The sequence below is a fragment of the Dermochelys coriacea genome, chromosome 6, assembly GCF_009764565.3.
Source record: "Dermochelys coriacea isolate rDerCor1 chromosome 6, rDerCor1.pri.v4, whole genome shotgun sequence".
NCBI classification, from domain to species: Eukaryota; Metazoa; Chordata; order Testudines; family Dermochelyidae; genus Dermochelys; species Dermochelys coriacea.
Window position 1 is genome coordinate 18,612,175 of NC_050073.1, and position 18,380 is coordinate 18,630,554.

General features: G+C 43.3%; 1 protein-coding gene across 9 annotated transcripts in view; it reads right to left on the reverse strand.

The window, feature by feature from the left end:
• CHID1 (chitinase domain containing 1) overlaps nt 1–18,380 on the reverse strand; it is a 353,433-nt gene that overhangs the window by 283,057 nt on the left and 51,996 nt on the right. For all 9 annotated transcript variants that reach the window (XM_043517843.1, XM_043517842.1, XM_038407227.2 and 6 more), the window contains exon 8: nt 10,334–10,426. In XM_043517843.1, coding sequence (XP_043373778.1) covers nt 10,334–10,426 — 93 coding nt within the window. The remainder of the gene's footprint in view (nt 1–10,333; nt 10,427–18,380) is intronic.

The window sequence follows — 18,380 nt, forward strand, 5'->3', positions numbered from 1 at the left end:
TAAATAAACTACTTACATTTAAGTATGGTCTCACTTTAAAATTTAATCGGAACAGAACACAAAAGGAACAATAAGAAAACGAGTACTTGTGGCACCTTAGAGACTCACACATTTATTTGAGCATAAGCTTTCGTGAGCTACAGCTCACTTCATCAGATGCAAAGGAACAATGTTTCAGCCCCAGGGGCCCAAATTCAAGAGAGGCGTATTTGAGAAACATCTCTGTGTCTGTTTATCAGTCTTTTAGCAGCTACTGAACTCTAAACTGTTATTTGATTTTTATGGTATTTATTTCTATGACTTTTGCTATATTTTTGATTAACAGTCTACAGTGATGCCAACAAATAAAGTGTATAAGATCCACTAAAGCACATTTATAGAAGGTTAGAACCCAAACTGATTTTCAAGACTCAATGAATTTGAAAATATGAGATATTTAATATGCCAATGAAAAGCAGTTTTTAGTAGAAACCCAGTTATCCTGTAAATTTAAATTTGCAAGAATTTCCAGTATATGGAATTAAAATAAGGCAGGAACAGAGTTTAAGGATTCTGTCTATGGAAGTCATTCCATCCAAAACATCTTTTAAGATTTCAAGTACATTTGGACTCTGTGCACATTTTAGGGCATTTCCATTATTTGTGCTATAAAACCTTATGGATGCATTTTAGGCTGCTTACTCCATTTCAACAAGAAGTCAAAATGTCCTATGTAAAATTTATTTTTTTAGTTAATACAGCAGTAAGACATGTAGTAATGTGAAGACAAATTAGTTATTTAAATAACAGCACTGATCTAAATCTGAGTTTAACGTCTGTTATTGTAAGCAAGCGCAGTTTCTGAATAAATCCCCGGGGAGCAAAGTGGAGAAAAATGAGACCAGATACAAAATGCAGATTATATAAAGTGATCTGCAATCCTTTTAGATTACTTTACATACCTCTGAAAAAATGTTGTGTATTTCAGAAAATATAAGTATTTCACTACCTTTATTTCTGTTAACCAATACATGTATGTTAGACATAGTATTACTATAAGTATTGGGCGTTCACGTTAACTGAATGTAATATACTCTCCCCACAATTCTGTTCACCTATGTCAAGTATCCCGAAACACTTTGCCTTACCAAATGTAAGCTTTGGCTTAAATAAATAGGAAAACTGTCAGGAACAGGACACATGCTGTTTTACCATAGCAACAGGTAGAGAGAACGAGGAGTACTTTTTGCTGATAAAGACTAACATGGCTACCACTCAAACAGAGAGAGAGTTACTCTCACAGGCCAGTACTGGAATGACTCAAAGGAAAAGGACAAGATATATAATTGTTCTACCTGGTACAAACCCAGGAGGTGTCTCCATGCCCACTGGTACCTGGAATGACTGTGTTCAGAATAAAGAGATAAGGGGTATGCCATGGTACCAGAAAAATAAAGTAGAAAACTGATTGGTTACATCTTGTTTCAGATGATGCATTCACACAATACCTTTTTATTTGTAAACAGGATGGCTATTAAAAGCATAGATTTGGGAGTGTAACTTTGGGAGCACACCTTCTTTGTAAGTTGAATTTAACACTGCACAAGATGACTTCCTGGAAACTGGTATTATACTGAGCCTATCTTCTTGTACTATACTATTATTAACTTTGTGCAATAAATCCGACTGATGTTATTGCATCTCAAATATATTTCTTAACGAAACAAAGTGTGGTCAAGCAGTTGACTTTTCAATTTATCAGCATTTCAATTACCACTTGGATTATTAGTTATTGTTCCCCATATTTTGTGGCTAAAAAAGTTGTATATGGTTACTTCAGGGTTCTATTCCCAGCTCTAAAATGTCATACCCAAGTCCCATCCTCTTAGCCACATTGGTTTTGGATTAGCAAACATATTGACTATCCTGTCAGTATCCACTGCTTCAGCCACCAGTTGGCTCTCTTCTCTCAGGGCCAAGAATAAACTCCAGGAAGCCCTGTCTTTGCTGTCTAACAAAGTCCTCAAATTCACTTCTGGTAAATCCAGAAATAGAACCCAGGTGCCTTATACAGCAAAACAAACTTTTACCCGCTTTACATATTTTTCATGTTATCCCAATGAATATGCTACTTGGCTATGCTGCCTACATAATAGAGATACTCATATTCATCTCTACAAAGTAACAAGACATATCATTTGCCTGGCAAGTAGTTCCACATGGTGAGATCTACAGAGAAGGGGAATCCCATTTGTTATTTCTTTGCTAAAAAATTCTTTGCATTCTGGTATTTCTGATGTATCTTCATGCTCCTTTGTTTTGCTCCCACAGATAATTTTTAAAAAGGAGATTTTTTTTCCTTTTTTGTATAAAATACATTTTTAAAAAGTTTAAATATTTATGACAGTGGATGACAAACCTTCTCTTGCACTTTCAGTGCAGTGTGCTGTTATTCTAGATGTTCTACAGGAAGTCTTAGGGCATTGGAAGATACCAACTAATAGTCATTTTTCAGTTGCTCAAGAAGTGAGATTCTTTTGCATTCAGTACTTAAGGGCATGTTTATAGTTAGAGAAGAAATAAGCAAGTTAAATGGTTGGCTTTGATGTTCAAAGGGCAAAGCTACCTTGGTCTCAAAAGGTCTTTCTATAATTAATGAATATTGTATCCTGCAAATCCAACTTTCAGTCCAAGAAAAATAAGACAACAGATTCATACTGTGCGAGTTGCAGAAAATATACCAATTCTAAAACAGGCAGTTTTCTTCAACAGAAAAGAGGTCAGAGTTTGAGATGCTTCAGCAAAACTAAAGCATATTCCTGATCTGTGTAGAAGCTGTTAGTCATCTCTAAGTTATTTGACCATATTACAGTTCCAAATAAAAAAAATTATATCAATGTTGGGATCCTTTAATATCTGACATTCAATACCAGACAATCAAATGTAAAGGTAAATCAAACTTCAAACTGATAGAAGGAAACACTTTACACAATGCATAATTAGCTTAAGGAATAACTCACTGCCACAAGGTGTCATTGAGACCAAGAACATCACAGGATTCAAAAGGCGTAAGGGCCCTCTCATGGCTAGAGTTGCCTCTGTGGCTGTCCTGCCTCTATTTCCCTTCATCCAATTCCCTTTAAGAACTCACCCAGTCTCCAGTGACCTACCAAGCTCAATCCTTTAATTCCACCAGTTCTCCTCAGGCTGGCAACAGAGTCAAATACCAAACTCAAAAGTCCAAAACAGTTTTTTAGTTCATCTTCCCTTCTTTAACTCCTGTGAGCAGGAGTCATCTGGCTTGGGCTCTGCAGGATCCAAACTTGCTTCTCAGAGCTACTCCTTCCACCAGCCCCAGCTCCACACAGTCTCCTGAGCATCCTGCCAGGCCTCCAGCCTATGGCTGTCTCAGCTACTTTCTCCCCCACACAGCTTCCTGTTGCCTTTTATATTAATAACCTGATTCCTCTCAGGTTGGAATCACCTTGTCACCAGAGCTGGCTTAGCACCAGGCTCTCCAGCCCATAGGCAAACCAGCTTATTACAGACATTTTATATGTATAGCCATAGGATATATTTTAGTTTATTAAAGAGATAGGAACCCTCATTCTTCTAGGCATGAACCACCACTAGTTGGAGAAGGATTTAAGTACCTTCCTATGGATAGGTGTGATGGGGTATACATGTCCTGCACTGGACAGGAAAGGGTTAACCCCATACTGTGGGCTGAAGGAAGCAATGCCCCATCGCCCCTGCTGGGTAGGCTCCTACTGGAACCACAGTATAAAAGGGCAAAAAGAAAAGAGGTGCCTGTGGCACCTTAGAGACTAACAAATTTGTTAGTCTCCAAGGTGCCACAAGTACTCCTTTTCTTTTTGCGGATACAGACTAACACGGCTGTTATTCTGAAACCAGTATAAAAGGGAGCAATCCAGCTCAGTCTGGGCTGACCACCGAGGAGAGAGGATGCACGCTACAAGCTGCTGCACCCAGGAGCTGTCGGCACCCCAGACCACAGAGGCCAGGCACATCAAAACTGCCCACAGAAGCATCCAAGGGAAAGGCGTCTCCAGGAGCTTTGCTGGTCAGCTACCCTGGAGAAGTAGAGAACCTGCAGACTATGGAGAAGATAGGCAGGGTAGAAAGTGGCCCAAGGGAATTAGACATTGGTCTGGCAGTGAAATTGTGAACCGGGTCAGCATGTTTTGGATGGATCCCTGCTGACCCAGTAGTGAATATACTTGCAACTGACAGGGCCCTGGGCTGGCACCTGGTGGAGTAGTGAGGGCCTGGATCACCCTGCCCAAGCTGCCAATCCACTCCTAGGTGGCAGCCCACCCTCTTTGCCTGGCTGCCTGACCACACTGCCCTGGAAGGGAAGGCAGCCCCCAATGACTCCTGCCACCAGGCCACACTGCCCTGCACAGGAGGGCAGTTTGACTGCCGAAGAAGAATGTCAGACAGCAGGTCTGCAATGGGAGTGTGCCACAGAGACCCAGAGCAAGGAACGATGATCAGTCACTATTTAAAAACACATGAGGGCTTAAAACACATGAGATTCAGTGATTGGATCCAATCACAACATACTGGTGCGTCCATCCAGAGTGTGGGACTGGACCCAGTTCAGATAACTACTAAAAAGGAATAGGAATCTTATTGCTTTAAATGATTCTCTACTCTGTTTACGACACAAAGGAGTGAATGCATTTTACTATAATCCATAGTTGGCAGTAATTACTTAAGATCTTTAAAAGCATGCATTAGCCTAATGAAATACATTTTTGTAGAGAAATGATTGATAATCCATTGCAGAAAACCACTACAAAAATGTTAGAGCAAATGAAAATGCTTAATCTGTAACAGACAACAATTAGCCACAGTAGAAAACTGCCTTAAAAAATGAACTACCGAATGGGATGAAATTCAGCTCACAGAAAGCAGTGAACTTCTTCTTCATATGAAAGATCAGAAGAAAGCTGCAGACAAAAGTGAAGACCTTTTCTGTTGTTGCTCTTCATTTAACCAGAACTTCTGGAACTGAAAACATTTTTAACATTATGTTTCAACACCCCTCTGACATAAGGACATTCTATTCCCATTTTACAGGTGCAAAAAGGCAGACTGACAAAAGGTAGGATTTGCCTAATATAATAAAAGGAAGTATATGGCAGAATCAGAGATAAAATCATCAGGACCTATCTTCTTAGCATATATTCTTGAAGAGGTTTTTAGCTTCCTGCACTGTGGTGTGACATGTCAGCACTAAGAATTATCCAGAAGAGCCACAGCAATTTGTCTCATTAGAAGTTACGTTCAGACCACTTCATTTCATGCAGTCACTGCCAGAAGTGATGTTCAGTTATTGGGGCCTGATCTACACTATAAAGTTTTACCAGAAAAACCTTCCTTGCGTCAGCACTTTATTGTATGCTTCCATACTTAAAATTGAGTCCTGCCAACAAAACCCTCAACCACTTATGACATTCAAGTTAAACCAGTTAAGTGAGTGATATAAGCCCTCTGTCAGTATAGTTCTACAAGCACAATGCCTGCATGGAAGCAGAAGTACCTGTACTGATGTAAGCAGTCCTCTAGCAACAAGCAATGATTGCTCCGGTTGAGCTTTTGAACTCTGCTGCCCAGTTAAAGCCGTGCAAATCTTCAGATATCCGCTTTAGATCTGTGGATGCAGCTATCCACAGTCCATGTTTGCAGATCAGGTGCAGATACACATTTTGTATCCCTGCAGGGCTCTAGTCACTGTGACTGGAAGTCTTTCTCCTGTTTAAAATCCCCAGCCCTGGAAATGCCTCTTTTCTGCCATTTCTACAAGCATGACTCCAGCTCACCTGCCTGCTGCTGCATGACCAAGGAACGAAGTCCTAGATTTCCTCAGGTTGTGGGGAGAGGAAGGTGTGCAGCAACAGCTGCAGCATTCCCACTGGAATAAAGATGGGCACACTGACACCGCAAAAATCCATGGAGATCATGGGGTACAGCAGGGATGAGGATCAATGATTGGAAAAGGAGGAGGGGTTGCAACAGGTTTATCCTAAATCAAAGGAGCAGAGCCTCAGGTTCAGTATTGCCCGCAAGACCTGCCCCTATGATGACCAGCTTGATGGCATACTGAGTGGGGATCCCACCAACACCCTGAGACTTTGGACACCCCAAAGACTCCAGGGGAAGACCATCTGGAACTGGCAACCCAGGAGATCACTGAGAACGGGAATACAGATTGTGCTGGGATAGCCAAGATCTCTTCAAGTCCCAGCTGGACCCGCAGTGAGATTCCTCAGCCAATCAGTGAGGAAGTGGACTCTGGTAGATGCAATTTAATAGGACTCCCCATAAATGCAGGCCATTTTGTTTATCTTTTCTAGGTCCCGCAAAACACTTTGCTACACCTTTCCCCCCATCAAAACGGTGACCAATTGTGCATGGGGCCAAAGGAAGATGTAAGGACCTCTTCAGGTATCATTGCTGAGAAGAGCTCAGAAGCATGACTCCAGGTGACAGCCAGAACTCTAAAGCAGTTCCCGTCTCTGCCCTCATGATTAATATATCCTCATGGCTCATGACTGCCTGTAGTAAGTGTCACAGTCTTTACTACTCCTGAAAGCGTACTGTTAAAAATTAATAAAGAAGTAGTGATTGTGAAGCTGTTCGTTTATTTTAAACAGCCCAAGGGAAGAAGTACAGAGCTGAAGTACTTATCTTCTGTCCTACCTCCCCACCCCACACCTAACACTCTCTCTTTCTCTGTGTGTTCATCAGTTACCTCAGTGCCAGTATACTTAAAACTATGTCCTTTTTACACCAGCTGACAGCCTAAGCATGATAAGAAGGAAAAGGAAACTGACAGGAAAGACATTCTCCAATTGGTGCAAAGTGCTGAGTCTGGAGCAAGTGAGACTGGTGAATGGAGGAAGCATATGTTGGAGGGGATAAATACAGACAAAGAGATGCACCAAGACATGCTGCAGCTGTTGAAACAGACTCGACTGCTAGAGCACATTATGGATCAAAGCACCCAAAGATCAATTCCACAGCAGCTACTACACAGCACGGAGAACCACTCCTCCTAGCTAAGGCCAAACACCTCTCTCCTCAAAACTCCAGTCCCCCCCAGCAGCATTATCCCTTCGTTTAGCTCCAGTGGACAATAATGAGAACTGCTTAGGCTACACCAACTGCAACCTGTCAGTCATGCAGTTGAGTGTAGACAGTACCTTGCACTTACTTTCTTGTAAGCGGTACCTAATAAAAACCCAGATTTCTTGTGTCTTACAATATAGAGATGTGGATCCCCCCACCCCCCAAAAAAATAAATTGATAAACCAGCTAAATTACTGTCTGGGTCCTGCAAGATGCGTCTTAAAGCTTCCCTTACCAGCACAGAACTTGCAGTGGCCTTAGTAATTAGCGTGGTCTCAGGCTACTCAAAAGCAACAGATGGCCTGTCCACCTCATCCCTCCACTCTAGCAATAACATTCTCTCCCTTGGCCATGAGATATTATGCAATACACAGCATGCAGCAACAACAGGAATATTTTCCTTGCCTCCATCTAACCCTGTAATGAGACATCTCTATTTCCCCTTCAATCTTCCAAAGGCACACTCCACAGCCATCCTGGACTTGCTCAGACAATAGTCAAATCTTTCCTTGTTTCTGTCGCAATGTTTGGGGTATGACTTCATGAGCCAGAGAAGCAATAGGCTGGAGCCCTTGAGAATCTCCATCAGCATTGCAACCTCATTAATGTCGCCAGGCCAGGCCAGGCCAGGCAAACTGTCCCTGCTTTCAGCTTATCATAAATTCCTGCATTTCTAAAGATGCAAGCATAACAGACTTTCTTAGCCACCATTAATGTTAGTAAATAGTCAATGGTGATCCACCAATGTTTATGTAACTATAGAGAAGTACTCCTTTTGGTTTATGTACTCAGAGGCAAGGTGGGAGTGAGGACACAGAGTGGGGTTATGGATCCTGTCTATCACCCCACCACAGTTAAGATTTCGTTAAATCCATCTATTATTTTTTGCACATTGCCAGAGTGACAATCTTTATTTAATTGCCTTGCATACCTGGATGATGACTGCCCTGAATACCAACCTGATTGCCCGCAGACTAATTGCAATCTAGGTTTGCAAGCTTCCAGATAGTGCTCACCAGCACTCACCACCTATTTCGTCACTGTCAGAGCAAATCTTGCCCTAGAATCTGTGCACTGCTAACCTTGTCACACAACTCCAGGTTATGTGGCCTCTCTCATCTGAAAATCCCAGAGTCAATCTGATCCCACCACTCACTGCTCTTCGTATGGGCCTCAAACCACTGCTCCACCATCTGCTGCTAGTCAGTGAATACCAGCAGCACCTAGTCAGCTTCTCCAGTGATTTGTGTGGCATCTATGTTTTTGGCAGCGAGATGAAAAAACAGCACAACACACAGTAGATTATAGGAGGGAACAGAGGGATTTGTAGGAATTCGTCCAAGTTCCTGTAATTCCCTAGAGAAGTGATGGTATCAATGGCAGCAGCCCCAAAATACTCAGCAAAAAACATCCACAAGGTAGTGCAGCAGACCCCGAGGGGTGGGAGGGGGGGGAGAGAGAGAGAGAAACAGCTGTCTATCCAGAGTGACAAACATCTTTTGCCAATACCACCTGCTGCTGTGAGGACACACTGCACTGGCAGAGGCAACCAAACGTGAATACACTCTACCAAAATACCTATGTTGGCGGCAGTATGCAAGTGGAATTTTGGAGCGTACATAAGGGGTTAGGTCTCAATTTGAGCTGGTGACTGTGTGGTATAAAAGCTCAATCTCATTACCAATGCCAAGAACCACCTACTACCCAACTTCCATCAGTTTTAGGCATTTACATTCAGATAAATAATTAATGACTAAGTATATCTAAAATCCAGAATGCCTAGCAGTCAAAATTAATCACATGAGATACATAAATATTGTTGTTATATTGGCTGCCCACAGGGACAGATAGAATCAGTACATGCAAACTTGGAACAGTTAGTGGCATTTCATATGCACTGTCAGTGCCAAAACCTGAGCATAAAGTGCTTTGACTCTGTGCAAAATGTCAGTCTCGCAGAGATCTGACCTTTCTTCTATCACTTTGTTATAGTCAAAAGTGGCATTACATGCTTTTTGGCCAAGTCGCCAGCTAGACAAAACCACCCCAGCACACAATGCTCTCAAACTCTCTCACTGCCATGCAAAGGGTATGCATACCCTGACCCTACCCGGCACCACCCCAGAGATTCACAAGGATTGAGCCAGATCTGGGAACTTCACTTCACAATGCCTGGTGTGATACCATCAACTGTGGTCAGTCTGGCTGGCCCAAGGGTTGGGTCGGGTCGGTGTGTGTGTGGTACTTAAAGGTTACAGCTTTTGTGGACATTGGTTTAAGAGCGTTTGAGGTTCATGAAAATAAGAAAGGGAGACCAATTTTCTTCCAGACCTGTTGAAATTTACATTCTGGTTTACACCATGGTGACTGGCTTCCACTTTTGAACGAGTAGCATTTTAGGAAGTAAAGAACCTCCCTATAATATTTATTGAAAGATAGAAACTGACAAATTTTTTTTACTGCAGCTGAATCAGAAGTTCCTGTAAAACTGGTGAACTCGTATCGTGTGTTCTTTTCAAGTCAACTTTCTGTCTCTCAGCTATTAGTGCCATTAAGGCCAACTCCTTACTTTGCCTGACTGTATATATAGCAAGACCATGATGCATTTATTGCTAGGTACTAGATGCATTTCACATGCACGTGAAAATCAAACCAAAATACAGCTCAGTTACCATAGATTTCACACCTTCCCCTAGCCCCATCTCTTAAACACCATTTACGACATTTTGAAAGTGTGCCTGAAACCTTAAAGACTCTCACACACTATCCCACTCTTGGTGATGAGTCACAAAGTTTCACAAATGTGTCTGCTTTGTTTTTCCAGGCAGTTCTGCCCTGATATTTTGGACTGATGCACAGTATGAGACCTTAATCCAAGCTATTTTGTGAAGAAAAAAAAACGTGAATGATGTTGGTGTCTCAGAATCCAAATGCATCCGATGAAGTGAGCTGTAGCTCACGAAAGCTTATGCTCTAATAAATTTGTTAGTCTCTAAGGTGCCACAAGTACTCCTTTTTTTTTTTTCAGAATACACAGAGCGATGTGCAAAACCATGTGATCACAGGGATCGTACTAAAGTAAGTCCCTCCTCCTGCAAGCCACACTTAGTTTTGAGAAAACTGTTCGATTTATTGTTGATGAGAGAACAAAGTAGAATTTCTCATTAGGAATCTCCCCCATCAATGCAGTACTCACCCTGGTGTCACAGCAGGTGGGATGACCAGTATTAGCTTAAGTTGTGCTTCATGGAGAGCTTCCGAGATGTGAGTGAGCAAATGAATCAGCTCCCTGTAATACAAATACATTGTTAGGCTACAGGCAATTGACCTGGCAGGATATTCACATGAGTAATTTTAAAGTAAAACTCGAGGTAAAGACATGTGACAGGTAGTACACCCATCTGGAAGTTCTGTAGCAGGTGAAACATTCTAGGCAGATTTGTCAAGGCATGCCCTTTTCCAGCATCATTAAGTATACAACACTGCTGGAGGTACTCCTATACTTATATTAGGTTATCATAGTGGAGCTAAAATTTTGCCATTTTTAGTTGCAATTTTAATTTTTCCTTTTTCACATGTAAATTCTCAGCTGAAATGTACATTTTGGAATTTCCCCCGGGACAGCTCCTGAAATACACAGACATTGGTGTGCGTATGTGTATCAACTATATTCTCATCAGAAAGGGTTATCCCTTCAGTTCATGTTCAGTAAGAAGAGAGTTAAGACAAGCAATAAAACTGAATGCTGTTCTGGAACAGACAGCTGTTGAACAGATTCAGATTGTCATTGTACTGGGGAATTTAAGGTTAGTGGAATATGTGAAGATGCCTTCAGCAAGCCATGCAATCTTCAAAGCGTTTTGAGGCCTCAAGAAAATGTGGATGTTTTTAGAAACCTTTCTACCTATATATTTTCTGTACTTTTTTTTTTAAAAAAAAGTCACTCTGTATGCACAAAAAGCAGATTTTTGTTTCAAAAGAGGTCGCTGACCCTGCCCTACCTGAAATTATCACCCTCTATTTGTGGCACAATTTAAAAGTTTCCACAACAGCCAGTTCTTATAAATGAATCACTAGGATGTGAGGTGGAAAATAAAGTCAAAGAAGCAGGTAAACTCTTAGACCTGGTTTCCACTACACAGTTAGGTTGACGTAAGGCAGCTTACGTTGACCTAATAAAATAAGTGTCTACACTAGAGCCTTGCTCCCACCAACATAAGTGCCTCACTACACTGACATAACTCCACCACCATGAGAGGCATAAGACTCACATCAGGATAGTTAAGGCGACGCTTGGAACGTGGGTAGTCCAGCTCCTTGTGGAAAGGGGCGCCGAGAAGCCCCAGGTGGCTTCCCCCAGAGCTCCTGTCAAGGTTCCTTCCCCACTCTGAACTCTAGGGTACAGATGTGGGGACCTGCATGAAAACCTCCTAAGCTTACTTTTACCAGTTTAAGTTAAAACTTCCCCAAGGTACAAACTATTTTACCCTTTAGCCTTGGACTTCCACTGCCACCACCAAACATTTGACTGGGTTTACTGGGAAGGCGTTATTTGCAAACGTCTTTCCCCCCAAAATCCTCACCAAAACCTTGCACTCCCCTGCCTCGGGAAGGCTTGATTAAAAATCCTCATGAATTTCCATAGGTGACCACAGACCCAAACCCTTGGATCTTAAGAACAATGAAAAAAGCATTCAATTTCTTACAAGAAGAATTTTAATATAAGAAAAAGTAAAAAAGAATCACCTCTGTAAAATCAGGATGGTAAATACCTTACAGGGTAATTAGATTGAAAACAGAGAATCCCTCTAGGCAAAACCTTAAGTTACAAGACAGACACAGACAGGAATATTCATTCTATTCAGCACAGCTTAATTTTCTCAGCCATTCAAAGAAATCATAATCTAACATATCTAGCTAGATTACTTACTAAATTCTAAGACTCCATTCCTGTTCTGTCCCCAGCAAAAGCATCACACAGACAGACAGATCCTTTGTTTCTCCCCCCCGCTCCAGCTTTGAAAGTATCTTCTCTCCTCATTGGCCATTGTGGTCAGGTGCCAGCGAGGTTATCCTAGTTTCTTAACCCTTTACGGGTCAAAGGGTTTTTCCTCTGCTTAGGCCTATTTGACACTTCTTAGCCTTAACAGTTAGTCCTGCCTTCCTTATGCGCTCAAAGACTTTTTGTAGATGTTCCAGGTGTTCTCCCCATGAATCCGAAAATATGGCCATATCGTCAAGGTAGGCGACTGCATATTCTCCTAATCCCGCTAGGAGACCATCTACAAGTCTTTGGAAGGTGGTGGGTGCATTCCGCAGCCCGAAAAGGAGTATATTAAATTCATATAGCCCGACATGTGTGGTGAAGGCTGACCTTTCCTTGGCGGATTCATCTAGCGGTATATGCCAGTACCACTTGGTTAAGTCTAAAGTAGAGATGAACTGGGCCTGTCCCAGTTTCTCTAATAGTTCATCTGTGCTTGGCACTGGATAATTGTCTGGGTGAGTTACAGCATTTAGCTTACGTTTTTGTGTGGACTACCGTATCTCCCCATCTGGTTTGGGAACTAGAACCACTGGAGATGCCCATGCACTGCCAGAGGGGTGGATTACACCCATCTGTAACATATCCTGCATCTCCCATTCTATAGCAGTTTTAGCTTGAGGAGATACCCGGTAAGGTTGGACTTTAATTGGGTGAGCATTACCTGTGTCAATGGAGTGGTATGCCCTTTCAGTAATTTCTGGGGTGGCTGAGAATGTCAGTGCATAGCTAGTGCACAGCTCCTTGATCTGCTGTCGCTGCATATGCCCAAGGGTCATGGAGAGGTTCACCTCTTCCACGCCACCAATGCTTTTCCCTTCGTAGTAGATACCTTCAGGCCACTCAGTGTCATCTCCTCCCTGGGCTGTAAACTGACAAACCTTTAATTCTCTGGAATAAAAGGGCTTTAGAGAATTAATATGGTACACCTTAGGCTTTCGGTTGGAGGTGGGGAATGCTATGAGATAATTAACAGCTCTCAGGCGCTCCTGGACCGTGAATGGCCCTTCCATTTTATGGGCCTGGAGCACCTTTAAGACCATGACCTGGTCCCCTACTTTGAAGGAATGCTCTCTGGCATGATCATCATACCAGACTTTTTGTTCTTTTTAAGCATCCTTTAGGTTTTCTTTAGCAAGGGCTAAAGAGATTCGGAGGGTGTTTTGTAGGTTGGTTACAAAGTCCAGAATGTTAGTTCCTGGAGAAGGTGTAAACCCCTTCCATTGCTGCTTCACCAACTGTAACAGCCCCTTAACCTTGCGGCCATATACAAGCTCAAATGGTGAAAACCCTAAATGGGGATGTAGTACAGCGCTGTAGGCAAAAAGCAACTGCTGTAACACTAGGTCCCAATCATTGGAGTGCTCGTTTACGAATTTACATATCATGACCCTGAAAGTCCCATTAAAGTTCTCCAACAGGCCACTTGTTTGATGATGGTAAGGAGAGGCAACCAAGTGATTCATCCCATGAGCTTCCCAAAGGCTTTCCATAGTTCCTGCCAGGAAATTAGTTCCTGCATCTGTAAGGATGTCGGAGGGACAACCTACCCTGGCAAAAATGTCTGCTAATGCCTCACACACATTTTTAGCCCTGGTGTTGCTTAGAGCTACTGCTTCCGGCCATCAGGTGGCAAAATCCATGAAAATCAGTGTGTACTGCTTCCCTCTGGGTGTCTTTTTCGGAAAAGGACACAGAATATCCACAGCTACTCGTTGAAATGGAACCTCAATGATGGGGAGTGGCTGGAGAGGGGCTTTGACCTGGTCTTGGGGTTTTCCCACTTTTTGGCATACCTCAAAAGACCGGACATAGGTAGAAACATCCTTGCCCATTCCCTCCCAGTGGAATGACCTCCACAACCGGTCTTTGGTCCTGTTCACCCTAGCATGGCCACTAGGATGATTGTGGGCTAAGCTCAAGTACCCGGTACTTAGTTGGAACTACCAGCTGTCTGAGGATGCCAGTCTTCCTGGTGTCCACCAGAAAGAGTCTCCTTGTATAAAAGTCCTCTTTCTACAACAAACCTGGATCGATTAGAAGAGCTGAGAGGCGGTGGGTTCCTCCATGCTGCCGTCCAAGCTCTCTGGAGGCTTTCATCTGCTTCCTGTTCAGTCTGGAACTGTTCCCTTGATGCTGGAGACATCAGTTCCTCATTGGATTGTGGACCTAGGCTTGGTCCCTCTGGAAGCTATGTAGTGGACGGGGCTGTTTCCATTTACTGTGAACTGCTCTCCGCTGGTGCATATGTTGGTGTTCAGGCTCCAGGTGAGCCTCTTGTGTAGGGTTATCGGCTGCTGCCGGTTCAGGTTCGGTGGGGCCCTCTGGGGTTGGGGTTGCAAGTACTGGATTCAGTGCTGGCAATGGGTCTGGTGCTGGTTGTTCCGCCGGTTCCAGTTCTGGGGCTGGCTCTGTCTGGGTCTCTGGGATTGGATCCACTACTGCTGCTGTTGCAGACGTTGGCATGGGGTCCGGTTCCATCACCTCTGACCAGGCCCTGGTAGAAGTTTCCAGAACAGAGCTACGCGTGACGGCTTGTTTAGCCTGGCTGCGGGTGACCATTCCCACCCTCTTGGCTGACTTCACACAATTGGCCAAGTCTTCCCCCAACAGCATGGGGATGGGATAATCATCATAGACTGCAAAAGTCCACATTCTTGACCAACCCTTGTACTGGACAGGTGACTTGGCTGTAGGCAAATTGAAAGAGTTGGACTGGAAGGGTTGAATCGTCACTTGGATCTCTGGGTTGATTAAACTGGGGTCCACTAAGGAAGCATGGATAGCTGACACTTGTGCTCCGGTATCCCTCCACATGGTGACCTTCTTCCCGCCCACACTCACAGTTTCCCTCCGCTCCAAGGGTATCTGGGAGGTGTCTGGGCCTGAGGACCTCTGGGGTGATTCCCGTGCAATGAACGGTAATCTGTTGGGGTTCTTGGGGCAGTTGGCTTTACATGCCCCGGCTCGTTACATTTAAACCATCGTCCAGCTGACGAGTCAGTGGGGCGAGGTGGGTTGCTGGAGAACAGTGTGGCGGGACGATAAGGTGGCTGGAGGGTTCCTTGGGGGGTAGGTGGGGCCTTGGGCGGCCCCCGGTAGTAGGGTGTGGTCTGAGGTTGTCCCTTCTGGTATCCGCTCCAACTGCAACCAGTTTTTTTCTTCTCTGCCACCTCCACCCATTTGGCTCCAATCTCCCCCGTCTCGATTACAGTTTTGGGCTTCCCATCTTGGATGTATCTTTCTATTTCCTCAGGAACACCCTCTAAGAACTGTTCCATTTGCATAAGGAAGGGCAAATCTGCTGGAGATTTAACGCTTGCTCCTGATATCCAGGCATCCCAATGTTTCACAATGTGGTGGGCATGTCGGGTAAATGACACGTCTGGTTTCCACCTTATGGCTCTGAACCGCTGACAGGAATGCTCGGGGATTAGCCCCATTCTGACTCTCGCCTTGGTTTTAAGCAGTTCATACTTGTTCATGTGTTCCTTAGGCATTTCAGCCGCCACCTCAGCTAAGGGTCCACTGAGCTGCGGCCTCAGCTCTACCATGTATTGGTCTGTAGAGATGCTGTACCCAAGGCAGGCCCTTTCAAAGTTTTCTAAGGCGGCCTCGGTATCATCGCCTGCCTTGTAGGTAGGGAACTTTCTGAGGTGGGAAGTGGTACCTGGAGAAGGATTGCTAGGGTTTGTTAGTATATTCTGCTGAGCTTTTGCGTTCTCCATCTCCAAGGCATGCTTCCTCTCTTTTTCCTTCTTCTCCTCCTCCTCCTCCACATGCTTCCTCTCTTTTTCCTTCTCCTCCAGTTCTTTGGCACTTGCCTCCATTCCCATCCACATGACTTCTATCTGTCTTTCATGTTCCTTTTGTTTTTCCTCAGCCTCAAATCTGGCTAATTCCAGCTTTTGATGAACCGTGGAGTCTGTCATCCTAACCTCTCTGTTTTTAACTAACTTTACACCCGAGAGTTAGACAGAAAACCAAAAAAAAACCCAAACAAACAAAAACTTGGCTTGTAAAATTTTGCTGTGCTGTAATAAGATACCTATTCTCTGATAGTGATCGTCAGCCTACAGAAAAATAAAAAAAACCCAAAAACCTAGCACCTTTGGCTCCAGGCAAATAGGCAGAAAACCCCTATGTTGCTCTTAGGGAAAAAAAACTTCAGGTCTGTGAAGACTGGTGAATTTCCCTGCAGGAGGTTAATTACCCTGCCTTTAGGTAGAGAAAACTCCCCCTCATAAAAGACAATTCCCTTTTGTCTCTGCTCTGGCCCCAAGGCAGAGGAAAAAAAAAACAAACTCTACCTATTTTCAGTTTAACCTGCTTTCCAGCAGCCCAAAGGAAAAAAAAATTTTTTTCAAATCTGTGCTTTGGGTTCAAATAAAATCTTAAAATGATTTCAAGTTGATCCCACCGCTCTGCCACCATGTCAAGGTTCCTTCCCCACTCTGAACTCTAGGGTACAGATGTGGGGACCTGCATGAAAACCTCCTAAGCTTACTTTTACCAGCTTAGGTTAAAACTTGCCCAAGGTACAAACTATTTTACCCTTTGCCCTTGGACTTCCACTGCCACCACCAAACGTTTGACTGGGTTTACTGGGAAAGCGTTATTTGCAAACGTCTTTCCCCCCAAAATCCTCACCAAAACCTTGCACTCCCCTGCCTCGGGAAGGCTTGATTAAAAATCCTCACGAATTTCCACAGGTGACCACAGACCCAAACCCTTGGATCTTAAGAACAATGAAAAAAGCATTCAATTTCTTACGAGAAGAATTTTAATATAAGAAAAGGTAAAAAAAGAATCACCTCTGTAAAATCAGGATGGTAAATACCTTACAGGGTAATTAGATTCAAAACAGAGAATCCCTCTAGGCAAAACTTTAAGTTACAAAAAGACACAGACAGGAATATCTATTCTATTCAGCACAGCTTAATTTTCTCAGCCATTTAAAGAAATCATAATCTAACACACATCTAGCTAGATTACTTACTAAATTCTAAGACTCCATTCCTATTCTGTCCCCACCAAAAGCATCATACAGACCCTTTGTTTCTCCCTGCCTCCAGCTTTGAAAGTATATTGTCTCCTCATTGGTCATTGTGGTCAGGTGCCAGCGAGGTTATCCTAGCTTCTTAACTCTTTACAGGTGAAAGGGTTTTTCCTCTGGCCAGGAGGGATTTTAAAGGTGTTTACCCTTCCCTTTATTTTTCTGACAGCTCCCGGTGGAAAACTATGAGCAGAAGGGGTGGCAGCCCACCAGGAGCCCGAGAGCCTGTAGGTCAGCTGTCATCCGAGCTGAGACTCTCAGCTCCCCCACTAACTGAAGAGAGGCAGTGTGAAGTGCTCCTAGTGAGGATGTGCACCACCAACCCAAGGAGGGTAGTATAGACATGCACCACTGCAGTAAAATTACTGTAGTGGCTGTAAGTCAACCTAATATAGGTCGACTTAAGTTTCTAGCTTAGACATACCCTTAGAAGTTCCTCTTTTAGAACGCTGCTATCATGTATAGAAGCAGAACTGTTGTTTTGCAGATACATTTGTTTTATTCTTCAGTTCCCCCATGAAACACTGAGTGCAAGGATAAATCAGCTATACAGGCAGTGTCAAAGAATCTTCAAATATTGAAGTTATGCTGTAATTTTCTCTCTGTTAGGTAAAGTGGATGATTTATCAGTAAACTACATAGAGATAAGATGTAGAAATTAAGTTTAATGACTTTTAGCAGCTCAAGCAGAGTCCTTTATTACTTTCACTTCATAAATTAAATACTGTCCCTCTGTGTGCGTTCCTTAAGTCTTCGGATGCATCAAAACAAAGTCAACTTCCCTATTAGCAATAGGGAAGGTGGAAGCAGGCAGATGAGCTGAATAGTAGTGGAATAGTAGTCATGACTGGACTACAGGTATTGAAGGGTATGTGCTGTTTAGGAAAGACAGAAACAAAGGTAAAGGGGGTGGAGTAGCATTGTATATCAATGATGAGGTAGAATGTAAAGAAATAAGAAGCGATGCAATGGATAAGACAGAGTCCGTCTGGGCAAAAATTACATTGGGGAAGAAAACTAGAAAAGCCTCTCCTACGATAGTGCTTGGGGTGTGCTATAGACCTCCGGGATCTAATTTGGATATGGATAGAGCCCTTTTTAATGTCTTTAATCAAGTAAATACTAATGGAAACTGCGTGATCA